This window comes from Nerophis ophidion, linkage group LG17, assembly GCF_033978795.1.
Source record: "Nerophis ophidion isolate RoL-2023_Sa linkage group LG17, RoL_Noph_v1.0, whole genome shotgun sequence".
NCBI lineage: Eukaryota > Metazoa > Chordata > Actinopteri > Syngnathiformes > Syngnathidae > Nerophis > Nerophis ophidion.
The window spans coordinates 22,414,959-22,428,033 of NC_084627.1; the positions used below are offsets into that span (position 1 = coordinate 22,414,959).

General features: G+C 37.5%; 1 protein-coding gene across 1 annotated transcript in view; it reads right to left on the reverse strand.

The window, feature by feature from the left end:
* Positions 1-13,075, reverse strand: part of aff1 (AF4/FMR2 family, member 1) — a 60,073-nt gene that overhangs the window by 15,396 nt on the left and 31,602 nt on the right. The window contains exons 4-10 of the mRNA XM_061876575.1: positions 12,083-12,124; positions 11,928-12,002; positions 9,412-9,445; positions 7,605-7,662; positions 7,151-7,289; positions 1,355-2,272; positions 1,179-1,270 (exon numbers count right to left, since the gene is read on the reverse strand). Coding sequence (XP_061732559.1) covers positions 1,179-1,270; positions 1,355-2,272; positions 7,151-7,289; positions 7,605-7,662; positions 9,412-9,445; positions 11,928-12,002; positions 12,083-12,124 — 1,358 coding nt within the window. The remainder of the gene's footprint in view (positions 1-1,178; positions 1,271-1,354; positions 2,273-7,150; positions 7,290-7,604; positions 7,663-9,411; positions 9,446-11,927; positions 12,003-12,082; positions 12,125-13,075) is intronic.

Here is a 13,075-nt window from a genome sequence, read left to right on the forward strand (position 1 = left end):
CATTTGGGCGGAAGGCGGGGTACACCCTGAACAAATCGCCCCCTCATCGCAGGGCCAACACAGACAGACAACATTCACACTCACAGTCAAACACTAGGGCCAATTTAGTGTAGTTTAATATTAAAATCTCTTATTTAACATTTTGAGCTGATAGATAACTGCGCTGTCCATTTGTTATATGTTGTTTTCTTACACTTCTTAGTATCACTTGCAAGTATGCATTAATTTAAGCTTGTCGCAGGTGTGTTGTCATATTCAGGAAGTAGTCTTTGCCATATAGATAAATATGCAAATTTTGTCTTTTGTTGAGCCTTGTTTGTTTGTTTCCGTTAGTATTGTACTTATTACACACCAGCTGTTTGATGTACATGTGGATCTTGGGTGTAGTTGTCATTACAAAATTTTAAGTTGTTAAAATCGGCACGTAAAATCTCAAATGTATGGTGTTTGGAATTGGGACATTATTACTTAATATATAAAGTATCGTATTTTTCGGACTATAAGTCGCAGTTTTTTTTCATAGTTTGGCCGGGGGTGCGACTTATACTCAGGAGCGACATATGTGTGAAATTATTAACACATTCCCGTAAATATGAAATAATATTATTTAGCTCATTCACGTAAGAGACTAGACGTATAAGATTTCATGGGATTTAGAAATTAGGAGTGACAGATTGTTTGGTAAACGTATAGCATGTTCTATATGTCATAGTTATTTGAATGACTCTTACCATAATATGTTACGTTAAGATACCAGGCACCTTCTCATTTGGTTATTTATACGTCATATAATGTACACTTTTTCAGCCTGTTGTTCACTATTCTTTATTTATTTAAAATTGCCTTTCAAATATCTATTCTTGGTGTTGGGTTTTATCAAAAAATTTCCCCAAAAAATGTGACTTATACTCCAGTGCGACTTATAAATGTTTTTTCCGTCTTTATTATGCATTTTCGGCAGGTGCGACTTATACTCCGGAGCGACTTATACTCCATAAAATACGGTATATTTGTAATATTTCTTCTTTGATGATTTTAAATGCATGTTAAAAACTGTGTCCCACTCTTATAATGTTAACGTAGCTGACACAGCCTACACTTCCGTGGAAGGATTATTGTTCCAAACAACAGCACGGCTTCTAAGCCGCTTGGTAGAAACATGGCGTTCGATAACCTACTCCACTTTGACTGAGGAATTCTTGTCGGATGAGGTCTTCTGTTTCTCCAGCTTCAGCTTCTTCCTGGGAAGAGTTTTGTCATGTATCTCCACCTAGAAGTTGTCAATGACAAGTTTATATGCAAGGACGAGGTACTAGTGGTAGCATGCACGATTGCTAGTGCTCATGCTTCTCACAATTTGAGGTAAACTCTTTTTGATGGCTTTAGGGTTTTTGCTGGCTTCCGGTTTGTTTTCAGATGTGTGCAAAGGTTTCTCAGCCTTCATGGGTGTCACCTGGGGAACTCTACAAAGTAGATTTAGATCGATCTTTACCAGCAGGGATTTAATAGGTCGGTTGGGAAGGTCCAGAGACTTGCTGAAGCGTCCAGACTTTTCGCAAGACTTGCGGGCTGCAGAGGACGGCGCTTTAGGAATCACTTTGGCCTCTTTATGACAGACAGCCTCAACGTTGGGTTTGCTACAGCTGATTTCGACTGGCAGGGCAGGGGACGGGTGGTCGAGACGAGTGAGACTTTGGGGAAGGCAGGAGCAGGTGCCAGGGTGTATCTTGCCACATGACACACAACAAGCATCACGTTGGACCACCTCAGGCCTAAGAATGGATTTAGTCTTTTGCACCTCTGGTCCTTTAAAAGTTCTCTTAGTGCTGCTTTTAAAGTCACTGCTATTGTTCTTTCTTTTCCTTGTTTTTGTTTTGAGCTTGGGATCGTTTGAGATACAGAGAGCCACAGTGTCCTCACATTTTACACTGCGAGTCGTTTTAGTGTGATCCTTTGCTGGTTTTAGTGTGACACCTGAATGTTTCTTGGAACTGGTACAGCAAATCACATCGGCGGCGGATTTTGGGCAAAAACTCTCTTCACACGGCTGGGCTTTGGAAGGGTCTCCACCAAACTCTTTTGGAGGTTTTGACTCACCGACTATGTCAACATTTGAGTTTTTGGAGATTTCAGGGGGCTGTGGTCGTTTGTCAGTGGGACTCTTGCAGACGTTGGCACACTTTTGGCTTTCGTTGTTGAAGTTCTGTTGACTGGAGTGGATCCACTTCACCAACTGCCAGTCAACATTGGACGATGCTGCTGCTGTATCAGTCTATTAAAAAGGTAGAAGTTAAAACAAGCAAAATTAATAAACGCACTAAAAGTCAGTGTATTCTTTCATGTCACTTTCTATTAGAACATTATCTTTGTAAAAATTGAATTTTATTACCTCGATTTTTGAATCCCTCATTGTGCAAACTTTTTGGTTTACAAACCACAGACTGAATGAAAATATACCTTATCTCAGAGAACATTTCATCCATTTATTGTGTACCTCGCTGCACAGCAATGTGGGTTGGCGGATCGTTCTCTGGTGTTCAGTCAACAAAGTAAAGTAACACTGTTCTATTTGTTACTTTGTGTGCTTGTAAGTGTTATTAGCCTTTTTACAGCATTTCTCAAATTTTACTAGCTTATTATGAGTCTAAAGAGAGCAATGGACAACAATGTGTAGTTTGAAACATTCAGGGAGTACCCACAGCGTTGTCGAAACCTTTCCTGCCCCATCCCCTTTTTTTCCGCTGCACATCGAAACGATTAATCAATAAGGTAAACATTTTTATTCCTAATCATTGCAGAGACCTGGCTGTTAAAGTTAAGAAATGTTGTGATTTCAAGCAGAGTGCACTACAGGGCCAGTGACAGTATGTGTGCGTCGGCAGGGCATCTCCAAATGAAGAGAGTTCAACTAGTTGTTTTGACTTTTTATTAAATAGAAAGTTGAGCTATCACCACCTTGTTATGTTTACAGTACTGTTTTGCTAGGTAGCAATCACATGACCTAGAGCAGGGGTAGGGAACCTATGGCTCTAGAGCCAGATGTGGCTCTTTTGATGACTGCATCTGGCTCTCAGATAAATCTTAGCTGACGTTGCTTAACACGATAAGTAATTAATAATTCCACTGGTAATCACAGTGTTAAAAAAAACGTTCAAAATATAAAGAATTCTCATGCATTTGAATCCATCCATCCGTTTCTACTGCACCTGTTCAAGAAGTCAAACGTTTTTATTTAAAATTGGTTAGCTTCAGGAAAAAACAATGTTATTAAAAACAATAAGAGATGAACGCATTTAGTTGTTGTAATCTGGGAAAGTCAAAATGAAAGAGGCGGCATAGAATTCTCTTGTCATAGCGTGGGACGACACTGTACAAGAGTACAGGTCTACGGGTTTCTCCTCATTGAGCTAAATTGAATCCAGTCTCTGTTTAACTCCTTGCTTCTTGTCTGTTTAATAGATGTCATCACTGTTTGAACCTGACAGTTGTATTCAGTGTTAAAAATATTATATGGCCCCCTCACGGAAATGCATTTTGAAATATTTGGCTTTAATGACTCTCCCAGCTAAAAAGGTTCCCGACCCCTGACCTAGAGGCACTTCTGGGTTTCAGATGGTGGTTTAGAGCGGTGTTTTTCAACAACTGCGTGGAAAATTATGCAACTTCACTTAACTGGTCCAAAAATATATTTTTAGCAAATCAATAATTATAATCTGCAAATAATGTGCTGTTGCTCAGTGTCTGTGCTGTGTAGAGCTTGGCAAGGTAACCACGTAATACTCCATGTCAGTAGGTGGCAGCAGGTAATTCATTGCTTTGTAAAAGTCGGAATGTGTCGGGTGAGACGAGGATGGTTTTTTGTGATCCCAATATGCAGACCACAGAGGGAGGCAGTGTGCAGGTAAAAAACTAAGTAATGCTTAAACCACAAAAGGCAATGGCTATGCAAAACAAAAGTAAAACTGAACTGGCTACAGAGAGAAAAGAAACAAAATGCTGGACGACAGCAAAAACTTACGGCGTCCACAAAGTACATCCATACATGACATGATAATCAATGATGTCCCCACAAAGAAGGATAGCAACAACGTAAATAGCCTCGCTTGCTAACACAAAGCAGGTGCGCGGAATAGTGCTCAAAGGAAGACATGAAACTGCTACAGGAAAACACGGACAAAACAGGAAGGGCCACCAAAATAACAGCGGAAGACAAGAACTAAAACACGACACACAGGAAAACACCAACAAACTCAGACCTGGTGGAACTTACATTTTTTAACGTTTCCTGCCGGTGGTGTGCCTCCGGATTTTTTTATGAAAAAAACGTGCCTTGCCTCAAAAAAGGTTGAACAACACTGGTCTAGAGTCCCATTAGTCTGTGTGTTTACCTTCATCAGTGCACATTTTGAAAGGTTTAAAGTAGAGCTGGGCGATATGGCCTTTTTTTTAATATCTTAATATTTTTAGGCCATGTCATGATACACATTATATATCTCAATATTTTGCCTTACCTTTGAATGAACACTTGATGCATATAATCACAGCAGTATGATGATTCTATGTGTCTACATTAAAACATTCTTCTTCATACTGCATTAATATATGCTACTTTTAAACTTTCATGCAGAGAGGGAAATTAATTTACCAAAAGTGTATTTATTAAACAGTTATTAAGCAGTTGCACAGACATTCATGTCATTTCCAAAACAGAAAGGGCAAGATTGTCAGAGATATTTTAAAATGAGCTATGAGTGCACTTTTGTGCATGATGTCACTAAGATGACGTATTAAAACAACACTAAATTAAAATGCACTTTTTGTACAGAGCGCCACTACAAGAGTTTAAAACAAATTAAGTTCACTTTTGTGCATGATGTCACTAAGATGACATATCAAAAAACTAAATTAAAATGCACTTTTTGTACAGAACACCACTACAACAGTTTAAAACAAATTAAGTCCACTTTTGTGCATGATGTCACTAAGATGACATATCAAAAAACTAAATTAAAATGCACTTTTTGTACAGAACACCACTACAACAGTTTAAAACAAATTAAGTGCACTTTTGTGCATGATGTCACACAAGATATTTCAATAACTGTCAAAGAAAAAGGAGCTGCATAATAGGAAATCAAATCGCTATGTGGTAGGTTACTCCGGACGTTATCTCCTTATGTTGTTCACAATTTTTTTCATACGGTGTTGATGTGGAAATGGTTGCCTTGGCGTTTTGTTGGTGTGGCACCGAATGGAGGTGTTGACATGCAGAGTATGCACTCTTCATTCTCTAGCAGGTGACTTTTCAAAAGATGCTACATATTAGCAGAAATGCTACTTTTGTAGCAATGCTTTTGCCCCACACTTGACAAATTACGGTTGTCTGTTTGACATTTTCCCACTTGAAGCCAAACCCCCGCCAAACGATGGACCCCCTTTTTTTTTTCCCTGGTAAATAATTCTTCCTTCATTTGAAAGCAGATTTTCACCTTCTTTCTCTCGTATTATCACTCGCACCACAGCTAACGTTACCCATGCCGCTACCTCTCTGCTCCGCGAGGGCGTATAAGTATGTGACGCATGACGTGACAGTATGTGACGTGTGTAAGAAGGTGCGCTTGCTGTCTGTGAGAAGGAGAGACAACAAAGAGTGGGAAGAGCCTGTAGTGTAATGCCAGCAGCTAAAAGGAACTGCGTGAGAACGTATACTTGAATATCAAGATATAGTCAGAGACAAACCCGCTATGTATCGAGTATATTGATATATCGCCCAGCCCTAGTTTAAAGGCAAATATATAAGCGAGCATGAAAAAATATTTAAAATGTGATGGCATGGATTCATACACTCTTAAGAATTGTTTTTCAAAAGATTGAAGTCATTCAGCATCCGCGAAGTAGACATACTGCACTCCTCAAACGCACTTCCTTGACATCATGTATTCACTACAGTATTTGATTGACATAAGTAGATGCTGCTGTGGTGCCAATGAAAAGTCCGTTTTTGCAGTTGATTTTCTGTCATCTTCAATTCACGTCTGCAGTTTTTTTTTTTTTTTGTATGCAGTTTGTATTTTGTGTCATTATTTAGCTAGATTTCCTGTTGTTCATTATTCAACAATATTTAGCAGTACCGAGATTCCTTATGCTGTTTAGCCTATGAGACGCATATTCATTTAGTTTATTATTACTATCAAGGCTATTTTATTGATACTAACGAATGTCACCAAAGATGCTATAATGTGATCCGCCTTTATTGTTGTGTACTTCACAACAACAAAGATTTTAGTTTCTTCAGACTACCAAAATACGGTGGATTGGATCAATAATAACAATATTTATTACTTGCACTTAATATGACGTTAGTTTATGTCCACAACAAAGCCTTTGGAGTTATATTTAGGCATAGAAATTAGAACATTACTTAAAAGAACATAAACAAACCAATGTGATCTCTTTGTCCTGTCTTTACGCTTTAAAATAGAGAATAAACTTGATTGTGACACAAAAAGTTTATCAAATAAAATGTTCAAACAAGCCTTTGCCAAGAGTTATTGATGCAGACACAAACATGGTCCGAGTGTACTGCAGAACATGACAAAAGTTATATTTTTGAGAGCCATTTCCCTCGACGCACTTTGGTAAGTTTCCTGACTTTATTCCGTTTATAAACCACATCTGTCGGGACTCTATTTGAATGCTGGGAACAGCACAGCAAATCCACATTTTCAGTTTAAATTCTTCATTTACTAACGCGTTTCTCACTTAATTTAACCCTACGCTCAAGCTTGTTGACCATCATGTGAATTATATTGCGATGAAGCAAAGCGGACGTGACGTCATACGCAACCCAGCAATTGCGCTTTAAAATGGTGTTCAAAGTGTACAGGTTGACTTTTGTCGATGTTGGAACCCATCATTTATGTTTACAATATTTGCTATGGAGGAATTTGCTTCAAATACAATTTTTTGGTCATTTACAAACCTTGTTCAAGAACCAATCAAGTTTGTAAATTAAAGTCCAACTTTTCAGCGTAGCATTGGAGCGCATTAAAGATGTACCTAATGAAGTGTCTTTTTTTCCAAAAGTTTGGAGAGACCTAATTCAATGCCATGAGAGACTGTCTATACTTTTGATTAGTGAGTAATTTACCTCTGTTTTGGAGCTGCTCAGTGGGGGTCTGCGAGGATTCTCGGTGGCGCTCTCGCTGTCAGAGTCAGATCTGGAGCTACTGTCTGAGTCACTGGAACTTGCAGATTCCACGCTGCTGGAATAAGTCTCCTTGTGCCGACTTCAACAAAACAAAGTACATGATCACAAACAAGTACTTGTTTGTTTTTTTCAGAAGAACTAATGTGGACTGCATGTCTTTGACTGTGCTGGTAAAATAAAAAAAACTGTAGCTGATTGGTAGAGGTTGAATTCCAGAAACATTCCACATCTAATAGACAAATGATGGATAGTTTAATGTAATCACAGTAGAACATTGTTTTGGAAAGGGGGGATTAGTCAGCAGGTTCATGTGAGTTCAATAACTGTCTACTGCTCATAGTTCCCATCTTTGGTCATATTGTGAAATAAGGATTAGTCGGAAAAAGAGACTCACAATGAGGAGCTTTGCACATTGAGATTGGAGGAATCTTCAGAAGACAGGTCATGGCTTTCTGGAAAAGAAACAAACAATCTGGCATCAAATAACCCAACCAAAACCTGTAACAACATGTAGCCAAAAATGAAAACCCAAAGGCACTTTAGTTCATAATTCATAAGAGCATACGAGGTCTACTTCCTCACTATGATCCAAGTCTTTGAGCATTCACACTAACACAGAAACGTGCGCCCAGAATGTTTGTCCGGATCTCACCAAGCTCTGAAATTCCACACCTGCTGCACAAAATGTTGAGACTTTTTTGGCTCAGTGCTACTTCACATAAAATGGAATTAGTGAATCTGTGAAAGTACACAAATGCTAATAGGGTAACAAGGCTTGAAACTTCACTTTGTTTATGATACATTATATAGTCATTTTACTCTATATACTGACTCATACAGTGACCAAGAAAAGGAAGAAACAGAACAGCAAAATATTAAATATTTACATCAAATATTGCGGCTTAACACACATCACTGTCAAGGCTATCAGGTTTACAATACAACATTTTTGTCCATTTTTGAGCATAAAATGGCTGATAGAACTAAAAGAATATATCAATACTACAGTAGTATCGGCAACTAAAGGACTACAATACTTTTAAGTATTGTAGTCACTGATTGGTTCAGTCTCAGGCTTACTATACTGGATTAAAACAGTGTTAAGGTGACTAAAAGGGTGTTATTGCAAGTCTAAAAGATTGCCATAATGTTGAGAAACTTACTCAGAAGGTCGTAAACAGTTTTTTTTTGCTATACCTATAAAAATATCGGATTTATAATAATGATTGTACTTTGCGTCACAGACGTCACACTTCCTGTCAATGGGAGAGGACGCAAAGAAAAAGTCTGAGCAACTGCTATGTAAAAGAAAAGGGGTAGGATTAAATAAGCTCTGCTTCTTCCTACTCCTTTTCGAACATGTCGAATAGAAACACTGGATATTGTGATGTATCATGTTGTATGCTTGCATGTTCGAAATAAACACAAACTCAACTCAACTTTCCGTAAATGTGTTCATCACAGTCATATCCAGAACCAATTACACGCGATAAACGAGGTACGACAGCATCTAATATACTTTACATTATATTGATTCCATAAACTAAATGTTAAATGGGTTATAATTTTATAGCGCTTTTCTACCTTCAAGGTACTCAAATCGCTTTGACAGTATTTCCACATTCAACCATTCCCACACTGATGGCGGGAGCTGCCATGCAAGACCTTAACCGTGACCCATCAGGAGCAAGTTTAAAGTGTCTTGCTCAAGGACAAAACGGACATGATGAGGTTGGTAGAAGGTGATCGAACCAGGAACCCTCAGGTTGCTGGCACGGCCACTCTCCCAACCGCGCCACGCCATTCCTCAACTTTGCACTGTTTAACCATTATTTTGCATTATATAGTTTATTGTATGCAAGTTGTATTTATTAGATGAGACTGCATGGATAGTGCCATTTTTTGAATTACAATACATTTTTTTATTTTACATAATACATGTTATTCATACACTCATACAGTATATATTTAAATGTTTTCAAAAATTATGACTAATAATGAATTAATACTTGTAATAGTTGGAAATATTGGGTGTTATCCTGTAAACGTGTAGGGGGAATGCATTACCACATGTTGTAAACATTTGGTAATGTGTTTGTTACTTTTTTGCATGTACCACAATCTCGTAAATATGAACTCTCCTAATCCTCCATTTTGTCCTGCACTTCTACCGTGTTTTCTACTGTAGTGTCATGACTCACTCAGTCCCAGACATGAAGAGACTTGCCCTGTTTCCTGTTGGGACACAAAAAGGCAACACAAGAGGAGGGGTGTTAAACTTAGTAGTTACTTCAAATAATTTAGAAGTTGACATTTGTTTAAAAAAAAAAAAAAAAAAAGTGTCACTGTGGGATTAGAGTATTGCAAACGTGTGTGTTTGTGTAGTTTGACCTAAGTATGACTCCAGTGCACAGCTCATTAAGAGCTTAAAGGGAAACAGGGTTCCTCCTTAGGGAGTTAATTCGGTAAATGATCTGACATCGATGCATAGCTGCAGCCCTTCTGCTTTGTCTGCTCTGTTTAGTGGAGTTTTTTAATACGCAGCAAGGTGGCCAGTACAGGACTTTGGCTAAACCACTTCAGTATTGGGGAAAAAAATACAGTTTTAACAGCTGTCATGCATAACATTAAGCCAGACGTATATACCGCCAGACCTCTGTTTAGCAATCTTCAACGCATCAAGTGAATGTTTCCCTTTTGCTTTGTTCTATGTGGCTTTCTGCAATACTTATTCAAAAACACAGACCAACAAGATGTGAGAATTTATGTGAAGAAAGCAGTAACACGCCAGAACAACCATACTTTCGCTCATTTTCAAAGTTATGGTTTTATCATTTTAACCCTTTTTACCACTTGTAACTATTAAGGCTGTTAGAAAACTAGATATGTGAGGCTTATTTTACAGACTTGTACACAATATTAAAGGTGGTTGACTTATTTTCACTAGGGATGTGCCGATCGATCAGACGATTTTTATGAAGAAGTATGTGCTGATTAATGCATTTTATTACAAATCACATGAGCTGATCCGCTCTGGCTGACACTATTTATTTTCAGTCCCCCAAGTTACAAGCAGGTCCAATTATGTCTCTGCACACACAGTGGAGCCGCTTGTCTAGACCAGTGGTTCTCAACCATTTTTTAATGATGAACCACCGCCCTGTGAATTTTTTTTTAATTCAAGTACCCCCTAATCAGAGCAAAGCATTTTTGGTTGAAAAAAAGAGATGAAGTAAAATACAGCACTATGTCATCAGTTTCTGATTTATTGAATTTTATAACAGTGCAAAATATTGCTCATTTGTAGTGGTCTTTCTTGAACTGTTTGGAAAAAAAGATATAAAAATAACTAAAAACTTGTTGAAAAATAAACAAGTGAATCAATTATAAATAAAAAACATAGAAGTAATCATCAACTTAAAGTGCCCTCTTTGGGGATTGTAATAGAGATCCATCTGGTTTCATGAACTTAATTCTAAACATTTCTTCACAAAAAAAGATATCTTTAACATCAATATTTATGGAACATGTCCACAAAAAATCTAGCTGTCAACACTGAATATTGCATTGTTGCATTTTTTTTTCACAGTTTATGAACTTACATTCATATTTTGTTGAAGTATTTTTCAATAAATATATTTAAAAAGGATTTTTGAATTGTTACTATTTTTAGAATATTTGTAAAAAATCTCACGTACCACTTGGCATACCTTCAAGTACCCCCAGGGGTACACGTACACCCATTTGAGAACCACTGGTCGAGACTGATAATCACCTCCATTATGGCAATAAACTGTATTTCTTTCTAGCGTGACTATCATTATTCAGTAATATTATCACTGGAGGACAAGGCTGGACATACTACACACAGAGATGGAGAATAAGGAACTAGTGAAACTATTGTGTTGATATTGTTACACTGTCACTAGCACTCACCAAAAATAAATTGAAAAATTCAGTTAATACATGTGATTTGTCCCAGCCAATCTCACTCATGGATGATTATATCGGCATCATACAACCTTATCGGAACATCCCTACCTTTTACACTTGCATGAGTTTTATGAATGTGAAAATGTTACCTACTGAAGAACTGACTACTGAGGATTTTTGTCATTTCTGACTTATTAATGTTTTTACAATGTTGGATACTTTAGTTAAAGAATGCCAAAGCTTTAAACCGTAGGTTCACACATTTTGATGCCAGTTTACACAGTGTTGGATGTTTATGCCCGCAAATTTACACCAAAGCCTATTCAATACATATTATCTAGATCAGTGGTTCTCAAACTTTTTTTCACCAAGTACCACCTCTGAAAACACTTGGCTCTCGAAGTACCACCATAACGACCAACATTAAACTACAGTAGTGTAGTAGGCCTAAAGTATTCATTAAAAACAAGGCAGAGGTTTTATTTGACAAGTATATTAAATATTTTGACCACTGTAAAATTACACACAGTTTGAACAGTAACATTGTGTTTTTATAAAGGAAAATAAAACACTACTTGTAAAATGAATCAAATTAAATTCATTTCACATTCTTTGGCGTGCAACTCGTGGTACGTGTACCACAGTGTGAGAATTACTGATGTAGACCACAAGAACTTGTTTTAAATTTAGAATAAAGTCAGAGTAGACTTTTAAATTAGTAAATTGGTTAATTGAATTTTTTTTTTTTTTATACACACACAAGATCGTGATAGAGGGACCTTACCTTTGCTGGGGGTACGTCAGATTTATTAGAAATGTGTATGGCTGTCAAGAGGGGCGGCCAGTAATGAGCCATCTCCTACAAACACAAAAAAAATAAAAACTTGTTGTAGAGCTCCTGATGAAAATAATAATGGAAAGAGACAACTATAAGCTTACCTTTAAAATGTCTTCAACACGCAGTGTTTCATTTGCCCTCGTCTACAAAGAAACATTTAAGTTCATTGCAGGTTTAAACTTCCCACGATCCAACATGTCCCAAATGTGGTAGGAGGAAACAGTACATGTAATCCTACCCTTTTTCTGCTGACTCAGCAGTTAATGACAGTTTGTTTACTTTCTGTGTTTAACATGGAGCTACCATAGTTTAGTCCGTGATAATCACTGATAAATAGATACATTGTTATGCAAATACGTTTCTAAAAACATTCATTCAAATTGGCCGAAACATCGCATACTAATAAATGAGTGCAGGATGTATGATAAACCATACCATAATTAAAGAATACGTAGTAAGGAGAGCCTTATTAAAGAAGACCAAACAGACTTCTCTGTCTACATCAGAGAAAAGTCAGTGTTAATATTTAACTTGAGTACTTTAAGGTCAAAAAGTCAGATTGGGAGATATGACAGTAGTTGGCGCCCTTATCATTCTTCAACCAAGTTTTATTGATTTGTAGTGTAGTTGTATTAGACAACAAAAGTTACACACTTTGCACTCTTACTTGGTGACACACTTAATAGAAAAAAAACACCATGTTGTCTACTTCATATCAGGCAAGAGGTCACCTGATTATTGAACTAACCAAAGACAAAAGCCTTGCATTGCACAACATATGTCCAATCACCTGGTCTTTCTGTTACAGGCCAATGTAAACATTTCAAAAGACCAGAGTAAAATCCACACCACTAGGTCTAGCTCAGACTAAAAAAAAAATTCTAATGACGTTCAACCCACAAATGTGACACAATGCGCGGGCAGCAGCGTCACTTACACACCGAATAAATTCTATGTCAGCACACTGCAGTTCTCATTGTTGTAAAAGCTGTTCTCTGTTTTCCCTCGACAGTCTTTGAGAGATAGTCCACGGGCCACTTATGTCAAGTGGTGACAAAGCTTGTCTATTGTTTCACAGCACGTGAGTCACGTCA